The 22,001-nt window shown below is 38.8% G+C and overlaps 1 protein-coding gene across 1 annotated transcript in view; it reads left to right on the plus strand.

Annotated features, from left to right (window-relative positions):
- The window catches only part of CCDC102A (coiled-coil domain containing 102A), a 402,094-nt gene that overhangs the window by 170,612 nt on the left and 209,481 nt on the right, over positions 1-22,001 (plus strand). Inside the window, exon 6 of the mRNA XM_044081499.1 lies at positions 18,473-18,682. Within this exon, the coding sequence (XP_043937434.1) occupies positions 18,473-18,682 (210 nt within the window). The remainder of the gene's footprint in view (positions 1-18,472; positions 18,683-22,001) is intronic.

Consider the following 22,001-nt stretch of genomic DNA (forward strand, 5'->3'; position numbering starts at 1 on the left):
AGATTTGGTTGTTGGCACAACAATTGCAATTGACACTAATAGCACTCTGCATCCTGTGCCAGAGCAACACCATAGTAGATTCTTTGAGAAGGAACATTCTGGAACCCCAACAAATGGATGCCAAAAAAGGAAACCTTCCTGGACTTCACAAATCAATGGGGACAGTCCCGTATATACTTTTTGCCTCACACCAGAACAAACAACTTCAGTGGTTCTGCTCAAGAACTCAACAAACAATGACATGAGAGCACATGCCTTCTCATTCCAATGGGCAAGTCCTTTTTTTTATGCCTCCCCTGATTCCCAGGATACTGATGAAATTGAAGTTAGATGGACCCTCCTCTTGATCCTCAGTGAGGGGAGATATTAAATTCTCCCACAATTGATAGACCTACTCACTCAGATAAACAGGTTTGTCATTCATCTTCATCTGAGCACCCTAAAAGTAACAGCTTGGGGGATTGTTTCTGGCCCCAAATACTGCACTTTATTCTACAGAAGTGCTGTCAACCCTGAGAGAGGCAGGAAAACCAAATAACAGAAAACCATACTTGTCTATATGGAATTTTTTTTCTGTTTGGTGCAAGGACAAAGACATTAACCCTTCACTGGCAGACATAAACCTTCCATTAGATTATTTGCCCTACCTGGGGTTTAAACTATGTCATAGAAAAACTTACTTTACCACCTTTTGAATGAGCAGCTTTTTCTCCCCTAAAGATGCTGACTTGGAAAACTGCCCTGCTCATAGCCATCACTTCAGCCACGTGAGTCTCAAGCCCTGATGTGTAAGGAACTTTTCACTATGTTCTATAGGGGCAGGGTAATCCTTAGAACCAATCCCTCCTTTATGTTTGAAGTAGTGTCAGATCTCTCCTTGAATCAAGATATTAATTTTCCAGTGCTGTTCCCTAAACCACAGAATAAAGCAGAGCAAACTTTCACTCCCTGGATGCGCACTGACAGATCAGGTATTATCTGGACAGGACAAAATTCCCTAACAAGTGCATTTAGTGGCATTTGCCAAAGTAATGGAAGGCAGACCAGTTTCCAGACTGTCTCTAAGTGGATAGCCAATTGCATTACCTTCTGTTATGCCCATTATGGCAGTCCAGTACCTATCCATGTCAAGACCCACTCCACCAGTCCTGATGGAGAGATGAAAAGTCAGCAAGCAAAGAAGTGTAGTAGTGCTGAAATTGAATTCATCCTCAAGTCTTGGTGAGTACCTTCCTGAGGTGGACCCTGTTTTTCACAAAATCTCACCAAGGTGACACCGATATATAGACTGTATTTGTATATCATATATCATGGACAGAAGTAAATCAAAAATAAAAAATATCATGGACAGAAGTAAATCAAAAATAAAAAAAGATAGATGGGTGCACAAGACCCGGGATAAAAAGTGCCCAATCCTGGTAGAAGCACTGGTGCCAGGACTGGAAAAAATGACAGTGTAGAATCCTCAAAATACAGAAACAATCCTACAATGGGGCCAGGCCAGGCTCAGGGGGAGGATGGCCCCCTGTTGTAGAAGGAAGTGGTAGTCCACAAAAACGACAACAATTGATTGGCCAAAGAAGAGCCATAAAGACAACAGAGTGGACTATTGAGGATAAGAAAGAAATTATGTATTGTTACTGTAAGCCCAGAATTTCCAGACACAAGATATACAAAACGATTAAGAGAGAAATTAGAGGAAAGAAAAATACTTCCGCAAGAAAAACTGTCACAAGCTTCAAATAAAAATTTGCTTTCATTAATACAACAGATTTTTGAAAAACAGTATATAGATCAAGAAACTTTGATTTCTTTGGAAAAAGAAACCTCTAAGGAAGTGAGAAAATATAAACAACAAAACCTAGAGATATTTGAAAAATATAAAAAAGAAATATGGACATGGGAAAGAAAGAGATATTTGATATGGTGCAATATTTATGCAAAGGAGAAAACCAAGTTAACTAATATACAGAAGGCAATTTCAAAGATATTCAAAGAAAAATACAGACAAAGGCATCCAGATATGGAAAAATTCACAATGTTTGTCTTTTCGGCTTTTCCCGGTTAGGGGTCGCCATAGGACAACTCCGGTCTGCTAATGATTGGCAGTAGATTTTTATGGTGCCGAGTTGCCAGCCCAACGCCCAACCTTCAGCGAAGGCACGCCCATTCCCGCATGTCTTTTGGTGGCCACTCGACCGTGGGGAGGACATGCAGACTCCATACAGAAGGCACTCTTGCAGTGAATCGAACAGGAGAACCTCTTGCTGTGAGGCAGCAACGCTACCGCTGTACCACCGCGACTTATAATATGGAAAATTTCACAATAAAAAGACTAAAAGCACAAAGATTTAATGTAGAAAAGACGATTAGTAAAGTAGAAGTTAAAGAAATAGAAGTTGAAGTTATGGAGTGCCTGCGAAGTGAAGGATTTTATGTAGAAGGTCTAAAACAGACTACATCACAGCATGATGGAGTGAGTCCCCAGAATAAGGAAAAGCAAGAAGATTAGGAGACATGTGAAGAAGAAATATGGACGGAGAAAGGAAAATAGATTTAATATGGTGTAATATTTATGCAAAGGAGAAAGCAAAACTAACTAATACAAAAAGAGCAGCACCAAAGATATTTGAAGAAAAATATAGGTAAAAGAATCCAGATATGGAAAACTTTACAATAGAAAAAATAAGAAGACTAAGAGGAAAAGTAGAAAAAGAAATTAGTAATGGAGAAATCAAAGAAGTAGAAATTGAGGTAATGGAACAGGTGCAAAGAGAAGGATTCAGTGTAGAAAATCAAATGCAGAAAGCACTACAACAGGATAGAGCAATGGATATCCAAATTAAGGGGAAACCAGTGGAACAGGAAGCAACAGGTCTGGTGCCATATCAAGATATTTTGGAGCCTTCCACAGGAAACCAGTATAAATGTTCACTTGAAGTTAGACAGGAAGGAAAGGAACAGGAAACTGTGCAAACTCTGATGCAGTCAATGTTGAGGAGTGATAGGCCAGTGAGTTTCCATATGACAGAACAACAGATGACACAGGATGAAATTGAAGAGAATGTGCCACAAGAAGATGTTATAGAACTTTCTATAGAATGCCCGCAGGAAATGGAAAACAAGGGATGTGCTCTCATTATTGAAGAAAAGTAGTTAAGAGACGAGTTGCTTGATTTAATAGACAAAGACAGATATATCAAGATCAATGAGAAAAATAGACTGCAGAAGGTTAATAAAACCCCAAAAGTCAGAAGCTTGATAAAACAATTGAACACAGTAATTAGGACTGTCCATAGAGATCTATGCAATATAACAGAAGTAACCAGAATATATTACCGTGCTGCTAAATTAATAACTGATAAAATTCTACCACAGGAACATAGGGTAGTGTAGGAAAAGGGGAGGGGGCCGAAAGCGAATACCATCATGGAAATATCGAATAGAGAAAACTATAAAGCAACTAAGACAAGAAGTGTCATTGTTAGAAGATTATAGAAGAGGGAACAGATCAACAAAAATGTTAAGAAAGATAGATGTGATAAAAGCAATGCGCAGTATTAGAACAGACCAGGATCTATTATGCACTATTGGAGAAAACAAACTAATAATCTCAAAACAAGCAGAAAGACTCAGAAGATACAAAGATAAATATAAGGGAAAAGCACAAAATAAGCAATTTACTAATGACCCAAAAAAGATTTATAGAGAATGGGGAAATAAGGTAAAAGGAATTGATAGACTGCCGAAAAAAGAGGAAGTAGATACATTTTGGAGAAGTATCTATAAAGATCCTGTGGAACATAACAAAGATGCGAAATGGATTGAAGAAGTAAAAGAAAGAATAAGAAGTTTAAAGGTACAGGATATGAAATGGGATGAAATAACAGCCAGAGAGATTGAAACAAAGTTGAGAAAAGCCCCTAATTGGAAAACCCCAGGCCCAGGTGCAGTACCTAACTTTTGGCTTAAAGTATTAACATCTTTACACGAGGATCTAGCCATGAGTAAGAACTATTTATATGTACACCCTGAACAGACACCGCACTGGTTAACAACAGGAAAAACAATGCTCTTACTTAAGAGTGAACCTGCAAGCTACCCTAAAAATTATAGACCAATAACTTGTCTTCCAACGACGTATAAACTATACAAGGGGATTGACGCCGACAGAGTTTATAGTCATTTAGAAGAAAACTCAATTATGGCAGTAGAACAAAAGGGCAATAAAAGAAAGTCATATGGAACAAAGGATCATTTGTTGTTAAATAAAGTTATAGTGGAGAACTGTAAGAAAGGATAGATTTTAAGTATGGCATGGATTGACTATAAAAAGCATTTGATTGTATCCCACATTCATGGATAAAAGAGTGCTTAAAAATGTATAAAGTACATCCTACACTGATTGATTACATTACAGTAACCATGAAGCAGTGGCAGACCACTTTGCAATTAAGCTATGTTAAAGGACAGATTATTATCCCAGGGATAAAAATCCAAAGGGGGATATTCCAGGCTGGCTCCCTGTCACCGTTGCTATTTTGCCTTGCCATTAATCCATTAAGCTGTTTAGTGAATAAAAACCAGGCAGCAACTGGCTGTGCTAAAAAACAAAAGAAAGAATATAAGGTGAAGGACCAGGAGAGAAGGCAAGAAATGTAGAAAAAACATAAATATAGTTGCAAGTATAGAAAACTTCTGGAAGAGCCTCATGTTGATCAAGAACGAATGCAGGAATGGTTAAGGAGAGGAAAGGTTAATATTGGCAGCCCAAGATAGTGGGCTGCGTACACGCTGGTTTACTAAGTCCATTGAACATGTGGGAGAAACAGACATATGTAGGTTTTATGGAACCGAATTGGAAACAGTCACACACCTTATTGCTGGTTGTGACTCTGTAATGGCAGAAGGACTGTATACTGAAAGGCATAATAATGTGGCAATATTGTTACACTGGAGATTGTGCAGACGTTATGGTATCAAAGTGGCTGAAAAAGACTGGCAACATGAGCCACAGAGAATCATAGAAAATGATGAAGTTTACATCACATGGGATCACCCAATATCAACAGTCCAAAAGACAGATGCTAGAAAACCAGATATAGTGGTCCAAGAAAAGAAGACAAAAGTAGCATTGATCATTGAAATCACCACACCTAGTGACTACAGTGTCTTGCGTACAGAGAGACACAAAGTCATAAAATACCTCGATCTGCAGGCAGAAACAAGAGCAATGTGGAAGAAAGATACCCAGATAGTTCCAATAGTAGTAGGAGCAACTGGTCTTATAAAAAATAATTTACAGTCATAGTTAGATATGTTACCAATTCATGTAACACTGTACGAATTACAGAAGGAGTCATTACTGGGCACATTGCGGGTGCTGCGAAGAGCACTTTTGGCTAACATCAAAGAGTGAGACAATACTAATTTCATGAACTTTAATCGTACTTTGACTTAGGAATGGGGTCCATTCCCATCATGGTATTAGAAACCCAAAAGACTTGGAGAAATTAAAAAAGCCAGAAATAGTGCAGCCACAACTGCCTTTCTTAAGGGTGTCCCTACACAGGCTGTTCTGGAAGCTGTCACATGAGCATCCACCCACAGCTTCAGTAAACATTACCATTTTGCCACTGTTTCCACGACTATGGCAGGGTTTGCTACTGCCATCATACAAACCTGCTTCTGGGTCAACAGACAGCCTGCCCCCCAACTCTTAATTTTGGGAGTGCTCCCAAAGATTAGTACTTTGACTACAAAGACCATAGTGCATTTGTGTCACACATCATAATTGCAGATGTTTGAATAGACCACTGTTACAGTACACATTCCCACCCTCCTAGCCATCTCTCTGCTGTCCTATCCTGGCCTCCATCCCTTTATAGGGGGAGGGAGGGGAGGAAAGCATTTCAGATGGATAGCTCTTATCCACCATGATCACCGACTTTTACCTCTTACACATAGTTGCTACATTCCTTTATTCCTGTCCGAAAATGTCTTTTGACATCTGGAAAGGTTGTGTTGTCCTCAGGCATCAGACTACTGTTTACATTCTAGAAAAACCTGAAGATGGGTCCGACAGATGCCCCTCTTATACCCTGATGTCCATATGTTAGCCATAAGACATTCGTTGGCTAGGAATCATGTAAAGACTCTTGAAACTGGGCCAGTCATGGGCTTCTGCATTGCAGGAAGATTCAAGAATCGGTACTGCAACATTGATAAACTCTAACATCTATTCTAAGTGTGACACAACTGTTCTTTCACCTAATTCCAGCCTTAGGCTGATTCTTCCCTCATGTGCACTGAACCTGATTTCTGGTTTACAAATCTGACAACTGAATCATCATGCTCATGGAAGGATAAATTGTGATTTTCAAGACCTTCCACAGTGGAACTACCTTCACAGGATAACTTTTTCCCGTTTGATGTACTTAGAAAATTACATAATGTTTCTGATATTTTTGTCATTTGGAATAAACCTACTAAGACAATTGATTCGAGTATTAAAATCTTTGAGTATGTTATGGCACTGGAAAAGCAAGTCTAGGTTATGTGAGTGACAAAGAAAGGTTGATCATTAACTGGATTAGAGCTACTTTTCCAGTCTGTTTGTGTATCATTTTGGTAACCAGTAATAATAATAAAAGTGCCCCTTGTGATTACTCTTGCCATGCTATATAATCTGGCATTTGTTACTGGTGACCTGTGAAATGAAACCAAATGAAAACACTTTCACACCTGCTGTGCTCTTTTTGCTTTTTCAATCCCACAGATCTTGTTGTATGGGATCCCTTCTTGTACTGATGTCTACAGCATGTGAAAGTGTTTTTGTTTCACTCTAAATTCTGGTATTGAAGTCATGGTATTTGGTGCCATGATTAGGTATGTTAAATATGAGAAAACTGTCTGAAAAAGCAATGTAAAAAAACTGCTATCCTTGCTCAGCTGGAAACAACTTTTTCATGATTTTGTATTATTTTTTACTCTGCGCTCCAGGCAATTGTTATGCAGCCTGCCAGCATTCTGAAATGTAACACCTCATTAACTGACTGCTGACAAGCTTTAATGAATTAAATATAGCCCTTCTTCCAAATAATGGTAAATAAATCAAGTCTTGTTCACTGAATTAAATGCTTTAGAATAGCTTCAATACATTGTTGTAACACATAACATTAACATAGTTGAAAATATTATCAGTCTGTTATAGATGACTGACTCCATGGTATAAATGCATGCTGGGGTCTTTAGAAAATGTCTGGCATGCTGAAGTAGCTGGCTGGCTGCTTCAAGTGTCCTTGCATGGAGAGCTCAGGATAATTACCCAGCTGTAATTTTCAACTTTCGAGAGGTCCCCTCCAATAAGAGCTAGCTTTAGGTTGCTAAGCTGCAGGGGCCACACCTACTCATAATCTTCTGCTGATCTGGATTGTGAATGAAAGAGCAGTATGCATTTTTGTTTGATCTGTGTATGAAGGCATTATGCTGTCTTTTGAAATGCTGCCATGATCTTAGTTTTCAGTACTAACTGTTTTATATTTAAAACCATTACTAGCTGAAAAGAGAATGTAGTAGCATCAATTCTAGGAACTTAACCAGAGGCCTGCACTGGTGGGTATATTGTTTAAGATCGCATGATATGGTAGATAAATAGTCCCTGAACTTATTAATGGTATCCAGGTGAGTTAAAAAAGAAAATGCTTAAACTTTTTTCCCCTTCCCTAATAAGTCACTTTTCCCTTCTGGACTGTTGTATGTTTTAGATTATTTCTTTGTAATGGAGTAGAGTAGTCTTGTTTAACTAGATGTAATCTGTTTGCATTTATTTCTCAAGTTTTGGTGTATATATTTTAAGGTATTCATTCTCTTGTGCCTTAGTAGGTTGTCCTTTTCAGACAATAAGCTGTTTGACAGAAAGGTTTGGTTATGACATAACTTGTTGCAGGGTTCATGCCTGTATTTTGGCAGGAAGCATACTTGTTTTATATTTGCACAGGAAATATGTTAAAAGCCAACAAGCCCCATCAGTAGTAAAAAAGTAGTAAATGTTCCAAATGTCCTGATGAGTTGCATCAGTGGGAAGATCTATTTAGATTTTGGAGAATCTTACTAACTGAAGCAGATAAGCATTTGGTCAATATGGTACTGTGTCAGACTTTGTAGAACTATGTTATTAATGTACAGTATCTAGTAATAGGATCAAAATACATCTCTGTTTTTATTGATGATCATTTATTACTTATTGTGCCAAGGGATGCAATATGATAAGTTTGCTGTTGCAAATCTCAAACCAGGGCAATAAGTAGTTTGGTATGGAGATGTGGCTCTCCATTTGGGAAGTGCAGCATAATTTTCCCACCTGCTAAAAGGCAGTTAGCTTTTGCTGCTGTTGTACAATATGCAATGTTGTTCTATGAAGCAGGTAAAAGAAAATATATGTAAACCTGTCTTAAATTATGTTGTTTTATTTGATTATGTATTATGGCCAAAATAACATGAAAAGAACCAACACATTAACGTAAACTTCCACTGCTTAAGTTGTGATTTTTAAAAATGGCAGTTTTGTAAAGCTAAGAGTCACTATTTTATTACTCTTATGAGTTCTCTGCTATTATGTAACTGGCAAGAATATGTTAGCATGTTTATAGTAAACAAAGGAAAGCCAAGCAAATCTTTTTTATATACACTTATGAGATTCCCTGAGATCAAATAAAGTTCTGTTTTCAAGACTTAGTCGTATGCAGACTAATAGATACAGTGTTTTATGATTTGGGATATTGCACTTCAGAATTCTTTTCTAGATCAACTAGAGACCCATTAATTTAATGTATGCAGACTTCAAAATTCTAACAGAGCTGTTATTAAGTTGTATATACTGATGTGAGAATGGGAGGTATATTTTTGAAAGGTGGTTAAAGGAACGTTACTTTTTTTTTTTGGAAAAATCAGTGGATATAGTCAGAGGAGTAATTGGTTACCTGGGTAATCTTAAAATCAGTGGTGAAAAAAAAACACACTTAGATTTGTTACATAATAGCTCTTTTCCATCTTTTCTTCAGAAACTGTAGCAAAAAGCTGCAGCAGCACCTTGCTGAAGTTACTAATGCATTATCAGACAGTCATTTGAATCTGCCGTGGCTGCATAAATAATTTCCTCCAATTGTGCTGACTTGCAGAGACTGATTGGCACTCTTCTACAGTGCTGACCACTTCCAGCAGCAGCCACCCCCCCTTGCCCCACCCTAGGTATGGTTCTGACTGTTCATTTTATTATTTTCCCTACCTCTGTCTCAGAGTGTCACCCTTATTTTACTTTCCTTGTAAAGACTGAAGTGAAGTTTGCACTCAATGCCATAGCATTTGCCCAGCATAGCTCTCAACTGTCCCTGATTGGGTGCCTGTCAGTTTATCTAATAGCATTTTCAGTGCATTTGCATTTAACATGTCGTTTGTTAAACTGTTCATACTGAGATCGCAGTACAGTGAGGATCAGGAAATTTGTCTTTTACCCACTGTAGTGCTATCTCGGAGTTGGTATATATAATTAGTGGGAGGTGTGGAGGGCACAGCCCCCCACATGAGGGGACTTCGATGAGTGTCATTTCCGATGAAATGCCGTTCATTGAAATGACCATTTTATTGGTTTTTTTTGCCCCATCCCTCATAAGATTTTTGATTTTTTGGTAAATCCGTAAGAGTTACATCAATCAATAATGTCAAACATTAGAGTTTCATAGTGATTATTCTTCTGAAAGTGAATGTTGATGCAAAACCTGTTGTTCTATTAACTTAGTGAAGTAGAGTAACACTTAAAAATTGTGCCTGATTTTGGGCCTATATCCATCACCCCCATTGTTGACTTTGTCCCTGACTTTTAAATGAAGAAGTTAAGAGCTATGTTTCCCAGCCTTCCATAATCTTCCTCCAGTCTTAGCCCCTCCAGGCCAAGTCTATTTCTCCCTTCCTGCTTTCTGCCATATGCCTAAAGAAGCCTTTGTTCTCCCTCTTGACCCCTTCTGGTAACCTCCATTCAGTTTGTGTTATTTTGCTAGTGTCATTTCCTTTGTTACCCTTCTGCATACTCCCTTGCACTGTGCCTCCACCACCTTCACACCCCCTCACTTTCACCTCTTGTGCATTCTGTCTTTTGCTCTAATGTGTAGCTTTGCCTTCTTGTTTACTTCTCAATGACTTTCTTCTCTTTTGCCTCTTCCTCATAGTATTTACAATATCTTGTTTTACTTCCTTGTTTTATCCTTACTATTAAGTTCTTTTTAAACATTTATTTCATACATAACAACCCACTCCCTTAAAATCCTATAATATACTCTTTTTCTTTGTGTTCTTATTCCCACCTTCCACACTATAAATCAGACAGTGGCATGATCATTGTTGGTTATTCACAGTTTAACTTGGGTATCCCTAACCCCACTCTGGATTACATCCAGGATCCATTCTTTCAAGTACAGTCCCAGGGCAGATGACTGAACCCTAAATATTCCACGCCTTCAGCTAACTCCTGCTCCCTCTCTACAGCAGAGCATAGAAACCTCCAGGCTACTTCTGGAAGATTCTTCTCTCCCATCACTGTAACCCTCTTTCTTCTACTTCACTCCTTTATGCTCTCCTACAGTCTCTCGTCCTCCTCCACTGAACTGTCTTGGGAGTGATACACTATATCAGTCCATTAATGTTCCACTTCCTCTAATTGAAATGCCAGGGCACTTACCCTAACATCTGCCCCTACCCTTTCACTTGCCTACTTCAAAGGATGGGTTTTCTCTTCCACTCTGATTTCTTATTTGATCCCTTGCTTTATGTAAATCATTCCTGAACAACCAGTGCACAGACTCTTCCGTGTGCCACCTCTCTTGTCACTTTCCCATTCTTCTGTGGTAACAGCAGTGTCTACTGCTCTTCCCCTACATCAGTACCTGTCTGGGGTGACTTGTGGTACTGGCAGCTGGACTGCATCTCCTCCAGTAAAGTAACAAAACAAACAAAAAAAAAGCTCTTAAATTTAGATAGTCAATTATTTTTAAACAAAAAATAATAGTAGCTTGCGACATCATAAACATTGCTCAAGAAGTATATCAGTGGACTGCTGTACGGAGCACTGAGAAGCCCCTCTTGTTGCCTCAGGCTGTTTCAGGTGAGAGACAACCTGAGACCGAAAGGAAGAAGTGGGCAGGCAAGTGCACAAGCACACGCATGGGAATACATTTTTTAAATATTTATTTAGATCTTTACAAGCAAGCTGCCTGTTACTGCCAGCAAGTTGGAAGGTAAGTATTTAATTTAAGTGTGTGTGTGTGTGTGTGCGCGCGCGCGCGCGCGCGTGTGTGTGTGTGTGTGTGTGTGTGTGTGTGTGTGTGTGTGTGTGTGTTGGGGGGGCATACATATGTGAGAGGTCCCTGATTTGTGCCTCATATTATGACCTATTTCCTTGTAAAATGTGTGATGTGATATATCAGTGACCTTTGTAGCTACTAAATAATGAAAGACATTTAAGCTTCAGACTTAATAGCCTTCAGAAAAAGCATGCAAATGTAAAGCCTGTTATTTTAATAACTTTCTACAAATATAAATGCAGCATCTGCCACTGATTTTAGTCCTGTGTTAGCTTTCTTCTTGATTTTTGAACTAAGGTGTTGAGAGGTATTGGGGGGGGGGATGTAGTGTCAATGGTAATCATGAGCAGCACAGAATATTCATGTAAAATGTTTCAACTACTCAATAACGGTAACCAGTTTTGTAGAGTGTCTACGAATGAGATTAATATTGCTTATTACAAAGCTGATAATTTATTAACTGGCCCACTGCATCTGTTTTTGTTATTCCTTTCATAATAAAGCTGTTCTTGGCCAGATTAATATAAATTCCAATAGAGTTACTGCAGCCGTAGTGGCTTTGCTCACGAGTGTAAATACTACCTGGTCATCAGTTTACAGACTATGATTTGCACAAAGGACCAGGTAAGGGTTTGGACCTTGAATTCTAGGAGTCTTCTTAGATGTCATGACCAGAGGAGTAGCTAGGCCATTTGGAGCCAAGGGCGAGACCCTCATTTGGTGCAATCCCCCACAGAGCAAAAAAAAATTTTTTTGAACCAGGGTGGGAAAAATACTTTGTCAAAAACATAAGAAACCAGGAGGATCAAAGGCATGTTCAGACAGGAAGTTTTATTACTGACATTTTTAATGTATTTTCAGAGTTAATCATTTAACTGTCATGTGATGCATAACTAAACTCAACACAGCTTTAGGAATTTAAAGAAACCACACAGATATGAAAAATAAAGCATGACTGAGTAACATCATAGTTTTATTGCATGACGTTTTACACCATTAGACACACAATCATGTGTTCCAGGGTGTTGTGTACCATTTAATTTGTACCATTCAAGCTAAAATACAAGATGTTTCTCAGGTGAAAATCAAAATGAATAATTTCCCCCAATGACCCCTTCAGTAGTTTCCCCATGTGTGCAAAATCGCCAAGTGCCATCAAAATGAATAATTTTCTGCAACAATCCCATCAGTAGTCTGTCCATGTATGCATAAGCACTAAAATGAATTTCCCCCAAGGACCCTTTCGGTAGTCTGACCAAGTATGCCTACAAGCACCAAATTACATCAAAGGGAAACATTTCTCCCAAAAATCTATTCAGTAGTCTGTCCATGTATGCCAAGCACCAGACTGACATCAAAATGAATCATTTCCCTCAAGGACCCCTTCGGTAGTCTATCCATGTATGCACACAAGCACCAGATGACATCAAAATGAAACATTTCCCCCAACTCTCCCTTCAGTAGTCTGCCCATGTATGCACACAAGTAAAAAATGACATGAAAATGAAACACCCTCTCCCATGACCTTTCAGTAGTTTGTCCGTCCATGTATGTATCTATGCACAAGCACCAAAATGAAACATTTCCCCCCCTTCGGTAATCAGTCCATCTGCATGTATGCGCTAGCACCAAAATGAAACATTTCCCCGAATGACCCCCTTCAGTAGTCTGTCTGTCCATGTATGCATGCATAAACACCAGAATAAAAATTTCCCCCAATGATCCCTTCAGTTGTTTGTCCTTCCATGTATGCATGCACAAGCACCAAAATGAAACATTTTCCTCAACAACTCCTTTAGTAATTTATCTGTCTGTCCATGTATGTATGTATAAGCACCAAAATGAAACATTTCACCCATGACCCTTTCAGTACTCTGTCCATCCATGTATGTATGCACAAACATCAGAATAAAACATTTCCCCCAATGACTTCTTTAGTAGTCTGTCCATCCATGTATGTATGCATAAGCATCAGAATTTAACATTTCCCTCAATGACCTATTCAGTAGTCTGTCCATCCATGCATGCATACATGCATAACCTTCAGAATGAAGCATTTCCCCCAGTGACCCCTTCAGTAGTCTGTACTTGCATGTATGTACAGTATGTATGTGTAAGCAGCAAAATGAAATATTTCCCCCAATGACCCCTTCAGTAGTGTCTACATCCATGTATGTTTGTATGGACAAGCATGGAAATGAAACATTACCCCACGACCCCTTCAGTAGTCTGTCCTTCCATGTTTGTATGCATAAGCATCAGAATGGAGCATTTCTTGCAATGACCCCTTCAGTAGTCTGTCTGTCCATGTTTGTATGTATGTACAAGCACCAAAATGAAACATTTCCCTCAGTAGTTTCATTCATCTTGGTCCATGTATGCACAAAACACAGGCACTCAAAACGATATGAAAATGAAACAGTTCTCTCCAACTTTTCCTTCAGCTGTTTGCAAACTTTGCACATTGTATACACAAGCAGCATAGTAAGTAACCCTACAACTTACTTGTTTGCTTTTCTTCCCTTCCCCTTATTCTCTGCTGCTGCTGCTCTAAATCCCAGAACAGTTCCAGTTCACAGTTAAATCAGTCGACTCAATCCTGTCAATGAATTTAGCCAAGTTCATCCAAGTCTTGCATTTTGTTTTGTATTTTTTTAATAAGTAAATGCTCTGTGCAGTGAGCTGTGAGATATTCTTTCTTTGCCAAAATAAATCTCTCGCAATGGGCACCAAAGATATCCCTGAGAGAGACTGTCTTTATTGCACCATGGGACCGCCCCCTATACCTGCACAGCCAATCACAAGTCGTTTTGGGGTGGTGCCTTAAAAGATGACATAAGTGGGGGCAGAAGCATGCAGGGCCATCTCAGATATCTGTTTTGGATGTATGCATTGTTGTTTCCCTTAAAGGGAAATAAAAAATTTGATTAAAAATATATATTTTTTTTATTTGACATAGGCAAATTACAGTCTGTACAAAGCAGCTGCTGGGCATGACTGCAATGGTGATTAATACAATGAATGTAGTACATGTGTTAGGAACTTACTACAACTGTACATGTTCAAGCATGTTTGCAGTTGCAGTTCTTATCCACCCGGCATTTCATCTCTATGTCTATCATTTGGACATCCTGGAGGTTGGAATGGGTACCATACTTTCATTGACTCCCATGTTTCCTTACAACACTTTTCCAAATACCCGTAGTCCTTCCTAGGGCTGACTCTTCCAGGTCAAATTGTACCCTGGCTCCTCTGCACATATTTCCTGGCTCTGACAGAGCAAGAAAGCTCTGAAGATGGTGTTGACCAATGCCCCACTTTTCCCACTAGCACCCTGATGTATATTATATTTATATACTATGGATTTTGCATATTTACCAGGGAGTGTTATCCCTAACCTGGTAAGTGAATGATAATAACTTCTAGAGGTCTCAGTTTTTCCTCTGTTTTTTGAGAAGAAAATAAGTTTTGGATGAATAACTTCATTGATTCTCAACTTAACTCAAAACATCAAGGCCATGAGTTGCTAACAAACTTCATCTTATCATCTTGGGTTTTATTCCCTCAGTTTCTACTAGCAAACTATGATAATGTGAGGAAACTAATTAAACAGAAAGTTTTGATAGTTCATCTATGCAAAGGAATACTTGTGCCATATAGGCTCACCTGGTTAGCAGATAAAATAAAATTTATTGTAAGTCAAGCCTATTACCAGAACTACTCCTTATCATAGTCTATATACATTAATTATTTTTACTGATATTTCTTACATATTTCTCCACAAAAATACATTTTTCTGTTTAGTACAATATAAATTCTACAAAATTCTAAGTTTAAAACTTTAGTTTCACTTCCTTATATTTACTAATTCCAAAAATTGCTGATATTTAATTGGTAAAATTAACATGGCATTTATCATAGCCATAATGTAAAGGTAAATAAGAACTTTAATATCTAATGGACATTTTATAAGTAATATGCTTAGTTATTAGTTAAAGTATTTTATTTTACATTTATATAGTTGAGCAATTATAGCTTTCTTATTATTTGAATTGTGAATTTAACAGTTTGCACGTATACATGTATGATGATGTTTTATTTTAAATATTGTAAAGTGAAGTATATTATATTTTTTGAGCAATAAAAAATAGTTGTTAAAACATGCATCTGACATTTCACGCTAACTGGCAGCCTGAGAACTGTTTGCAGTTTTAATTACTTTAACAGTGGTGCAGAAGTTAGCATTGCTGCCTCACAGTACTTTGATTTCCAGGTTGGTTCCCAGCTCAGAGTGCTACTGTCAGAATGCTGTATGTCTTTTCTGTGTCCATCTGAGTGTTTGCTGTCTGCTGCAGTTTCCTCCCGCATCTGAAAGGAATGCTGTAGGTAAATTATTGGTATACAGATTAACTAAAGCCACCAGCTCGTTGGAATTCACACGGCAAAACAACACTTTAATAAAAAATAGTAAAAATATATAAAACGTATGAGCCCTTTCACAGAGTCCTCTCTGCTTCCTCAGACATACTACAGTAACTGCTGCTCTTGTTTAAATAATGATACATCTGTGTCAAATCCAGTCAGTTGACAGTATCTTGAAATAAAAATTAAAAAGACATACACTATATAAACAATCAAATCATAAAAATAGTGGACTAAAAATATACTTTTATCGTTGGTTACTTTATCCAGATTCAGGGGATTTGTGTTTGATATACAGTTTAACTGTTCATGTGAGGGTGTGCTTATGGCTGTTCTTGGTTGCATATGTTTGTGTGTGTGATTGGCCATCCTGTGATGGACTGTTGTCCCACCAAGAATTAGTCCTCTTTACTTCCACTGACTACCAGGAAAGGCTTTTACTTCCCTGTGATCCAAAATAGGAGAAAGTGGCAAGAAGGAGCAGGACATGGAGATGTCTGAGAGAGGTTGTTCAGGAATAACACAGAAGGGAATGAAGGGTTTAAAGTGGAAATCTAAATAAAGGAGGAGGTATCAGATGTGAGGTCAGAGAGAAGGAGGAGCAACAAACCAGGAATGTGCTTGGAGTAGACAGAGTCACAACCTAGGTTAAAAGCTCTGGCAAATATGGTAGGAGAAGGGAGAGAGAGCTGGTGGACTGGTACAGTGTATCTTCCACAAGACACAACATGGAAGGCCGGAAGGAAGGGAGATGAGAGACTGGAAGTCAGAATAAATTAATTGCGTAAGAGAAAGAGGGTAGTACTTAGCTTCACTTTTCACAGACAATAGCAAGAGGTGGGTGCTGTGCTTTGGAGAGGAGCAGGGCAGAATGGATGGAGCAGTGGATAGATATCAAGTTAGAGAGGGAGAGGGTGGAGGTGGAGAGGGAACTAGCTATCCTTACAGATGATAAGTTACAATGCCTAAATGGGCTACCTTCCAAAGTCCTCAGAAATCTGGTCAGTATAGTGGAAGACTGCTTGGTAGAGATCTTCAAGAGATCACTGGCTTGTTCAGAGTGACAGAGGACTAGAAGACATCAAACGTGGTACTTTTGTACAAGATAAGAAGCAGGAAAAGTCTGGGAAACTACAGGTCTGTTACCTTAACAATGGTGGCCAGGAAAGTTTTGGAAATAATCCCAAAAGGGAGGTTGGTAGCATTTCTACAGAGTAACTATCTAAGGACAGCAACTACCATGAGTTCATGGCTAAGAGGGACCATCATTCAGATTTGATCCAGTGTTATTTCTGAGGTGCTGGTGAACTTGATAGGGAAGTACTAGTAAGAAGTAATTTACCTGTACTTTAGGAAAACCATTGACTTAGTCCTATATATTAGGCTGATATGCAACTGGAGAAGTTTGGGGGTAGTTTCAATACTGAGGAATTGGAAAATCACACAGTTGAATGTTAGGACACAGAGGGTGTGCTGACAGGGACAATGTCAGGAATTTGGAACATGACTAGTTGAGTTCCACACAGATTTCTTCTTGGTCCAGTCCCCTTTGATGTGTTTGTCCAAAACATGAGAGAAGCAATGAAGAGCAGAATCAGCTTCTTTTCTGATACAGATAGGTGCAGTATCGGAGGAAGAAGGAAAAGAGTCAAGTGAAGGATTACCAAAAGCTGAACAAGTGGGCAGAAAGCTGGTGACTGAGATTCAGTGCAAACAAATGTGAAATACTTCACTTTGTTCATATCAACCTTGTTATAAGGTATCATCCAGGAGATTGGGACTGATGATCGTGGATAGGAAAAGGCCCTGGGGTGATGGTCATACCTGGACTAGACCACTGTGAGCAGAATGAATGGGACTTGGTTGCAGCAAACAGAATAATGGGGTACATCCCCAGTGGGTAGATAACAGAACTAAAGAGGTAATGCTTCCACTGTACAGGGCGCTTGCTATACCATGCTTTGAGTACTTTCTGCAGTTCTGGAGGCCATGTAAGGAAAGCAACATCAGGCTGTAGGAGGCACTCCTGAAGAAAACTGCCAGAAAATACCAGTGGGATGGAGGGAAAGAAGTATGGCTATAGGCTTGAGAAACCAGAGGAGACATGATGTTTGTACACAAGATCATGTCCGGGAAATGTGAAGAGGTCATTCTGCACAGGAAAAACAGTGGGGAAAAGAGGGGGATCAGGCAGCAAATGATAGGGATTAACAACTCTACTGCTCTCAAAGTTTGTGAACTCAGGGGGAATGGACTTCTGAAATGGGTGGTCGAGAGTGAATTCAACAGGCATTCAAGATGGTGTGGGACAGGTGGAAAAAAAAGTATAAGTGTTGTTAATGGTAATATTACATGTCTTGGTAACAATTTTGTGAAGTGTGCCAGAGAAATATTGACCAGGGAACACTTGCTGTCAGTAACCAGACACAACAATAGTGTTAAGAACCATGTAACTACTATTTAGTTTTATCACAGAAGACGTTAAATGACCATAGATTTTTGCTGTATTACTTCTGAAGCTTTTTGAGGTCTTACTTTACTTTGGTATCAAAAGATGACAGCATTCGAAATTTTAGCCATTGCTCGTTATGCATGTCACAGTGCACTGAAATGCTAGACTGGCTGTGATGTTCCTTTAACAGCTGCACGACTCTTCCTGTCTGATCTATCATGTGCCTTTGCTTGCTTTTGTACAGATGGAGAGGCTACAGGCTGAAAATGCAGCTGAATGGGGAAAGCGAGAACGGCTTGAGACTGAAAAGCTGAACCTTGAGAGAGAAAACAAGAAGCTTCGGGCTCAAATTGAGGACCTGGAGGAAATGCTAGCCAAGAAACGCAAACAGGCTTTCAACGCTCTGGACACTGACCTCAAAACAGTTCAAGCTGATCTTTTTGAAAGAAACAAGGTGGTCATATTTAGCAGCACTTATTTAGTTATTTAGTGTTTATAAAATTTGAATTAATATTAATCGTATTGAAGAGGACAGCCTCTCATTTTCAGATAGGTATTTTTTTTACAATGCAAAGTAGGTACAAAATGTATCAAGAACTGTTTGCGTTAAAGTGTATTTCATTTCCAGACATGCGGTCATTCTGTTGTAGTGCTATGATTTGAAACTGATCCAAAGAAATGATTTGATGAAAAATCTCCTGTATTGTTAATGCACAGTACATTTTCACATCACAACAGTCACATCTGTCATATTAGATTCAATGTCATGGTAATTTACATATTATCTTGGTAGGGCTTTTTGCTTAAAACCCCATTACTAACTGAAGCTGGCACAATAATGTCTCATTTCTTTTTTTGTTAAGTGATGAGACCAAAATGCTTTTTTTTCACAAAGGGAGACTGAAGCATACTCTGTTGACCTCTAGTCCCTGTACAGCAATTCACAATGTAAAACAGAGTGCAGCAGTTGGACTAGTTCAAGATAAAATGATTGCAAAATATCTAAACTATCAGAGGCCACACATATCTGAGCCCCACCTTAGAAGAATGTTTTTACACTGCATTTTTAACTACCATAGGTTTCACACACTATCTGTAAGTAAATGCATTAGCATTTTATAATCTGTGATCCCTAGAGAGGTGTCCCTGCATATTTACTGCTTGATCAGTAAAACAGTTCTGAATTTTTGACAGACTATTCAGTACTAATAACAACATACATATGATTCAAATATTGTGGTCCTAGTGGAATATTAAACTGCAGTCACTGTTGTATAAAGTTCATAGTGCAATACAATGCTTCTTGAAGGCCCTAAATGTATTTTAGTAAGCAGCAGCAAATTTCATACATCTAAACTGTGATACATTGCAAAGGTGGGATTGTAACCTAAACAACCCCATCATCATCATCAATCCCCTTTTTCCCATTTTATGTATGGTCAACTGCTGCAATCTCTCTTGATTCAGTGCCACTCACCTACCTTCTTTGACAATTATGGCTGACTGTCGCAGGTCTTCTTTTACACAATCCGTTTATCTGTTTGCTAGGCTCCATTGTTTCCTCTTGCCTCCCTAATCTTCTTCGCCAGGCTGTCTTCTGTTTTCTTGCATATGGTCCTGAACTGTTGTAATCTGCTCTCTTTGACCTTCTCTGCAAGTGGAGCTACCTGGGCTTCTGCTCTGATGTCCTCATTTCTTTGTCAGTCCCACATTGTGCATCCTACCACTCATCTCAGACATTTCATGTCCATCACCTCTAGCTTCCTGAACTGCCTAGGTTTCTGCACTATATAATAGCACTGGTCTCACCACTGTTTTGTACACCTTACTTTTCAGCTTCTTTGGCATTCTTTTATTATACATTATTCCTGATACTCTCTGGCATTTGGCTTCAGCCCCTTTGATTCTGACTTTGATCTCCTCATTTAGCCTTCCTCTCTCCTCAACCACTCCTTCCAGATAACGTGTTCCCCTATTTCCCCTTCTATATCAATTCTCAGCTTCTTCTGATTTCCCTCATTTGCTGCCTTTACAATTGTCTTATCTGTACTCAGTGTCATCCCATGTGCCTTCAGTTTTGCACTCCATTCCCCCTATCCTTTGTTGAAGTTCTTGCTCACAGTCTGCCTTCAATGCCACATTGTCTACATAAAGCAGCTTTATTGATGTGTGCCCTCTGGCCTATTTGCTGATGTAGTCCATCACCAGTTTGAACAGCAGTGAGCTCACAGCCGAACCCTGATGCGTACCCACTCCCACTGAGAATCCTTCTGTGAGACCAAACTCTGTTTGTACTTTAGTCAAATATACCAATAAACTACATTTATTTTATTTTATACTCATTTGTTAACAGGTAGAATACTGGTCCAAATCTAGTAGCATAGCTGGGGTGGGTTGGTGGGTCAGCTACCCTAGGAGTAAGGTGTTGGGAGGAGCAATTGGGAGTTGCCCATAGTGCGGTATTCCAGTACTAGCATTCAGAAATGAATGCCAATTCTATGTTTATGGTCAGGAATAAAACAATTTGTATGTGGTAATGTAACTGTAGTAAACTGCTTGCTACATTTGTAGCAATTAGTTTGGTACAGTTTCAAGCAGAAGACCTTTTTTTTTTAAATTTTGATCCCCAACTCATAGAAAAGATCTTTTGATTTTGATCCTCTACTTAGAGTTATACCAGGCACTGCATACGCTAGCTAAGTAGCTATACCCATTTTCACCTTTAGTCCAGAAAAGACAATATATGTATAGGAATACAATAAAATACAGGTATAACAAAAAAAAAATAGTCTCTGTAACTATGTAAGTCATACAAAGCTCAAGTATTACAGTTGTTGTGTCTTTTTGGCTTTTCCCGGTTAGGGGTCGCCACAGTGGAACTCTGGTCCGCTAATGATTGGTAGTTGAGTTTTATGTGCCGAGTTACCAGCCCTGACGCACAACCTTCAACGAAGGTACGCCCATTCACGCATGTCTCCACAGTAATAGATAGTAATAATAGTAGATGCAGTGGGCCTGGGAGAAGAAGGGAAAGTGTCAGATTCGTATTTGGTGTGTATATGTGGATGGTGAGAAGGAAACAAGAAGAGGAAAGGGGATTATTCATCTTATCATGTCTTGAATTTTTTGTATTTCTGATGAGAGAATGGTTCCTTACCTGGAAATGGGAGTATGGTGATTGTGTGACTTCACTTTGGTTGAAGCATTTACAGGTAGCTTCTTTGGCTAGATATTGTTTGAGTTCTGCTCAGAAGTCTAGAAAGAAGGAAATAAATTTGAATTTTGAGAGGAAGGATTCCCAAATATGGGGGAACATAGTAGAGAAGCTGTGATTTCTGCTATGATGTTTGTTCCTTGTGATCGGTAATGAGGAGGTTAAAAGGAACTGAATTCTTTGATTGTAAATGGGTATTCATTTGATTATTCTGCTAGCAAACTGTGGGAAGGAGGCTGGGTTCATGAATTTGTAGGTAACAGATGCTGTGAACAGAGTGCAGCTCTGTTGTGTTATCTTACACCTTACAGGCAAGCCAGTTTTATTTCACAGAAGTACTCATGACTGGGAAAAACGATCAGTCTTCTCAGTCACACCCAACATTCTCTTAACCTAGCAGCATTACTTTTCTTAGATGTAGAAAAATAATTTAATGTTTTTAATCTTAATTTTAATCTTGCTTTTCCATACAGAGTAAACAAGAAGCCAGTTTTGCCTATGTTTTGCCACTGCTCTCAGCTAACTTTACTAGCTCCATTTTAGAGACCTGTGGTTAATG

Source organism: Protopterus annectens, chromosome 8.part0 (genome assembly GCF_019279795.1).
Source record: "Protopterus annectens isolate FY-2018-M chromosome 8.part0, PAN1.0, whole genome shotgun sequence".
Taxonomy (NCBI): domain Eukaryota; kingdom Metazoa; phylum Chordata; order Ceratodontiformes; family Protopteridae; genus Protopterus; species Protopterus annectens.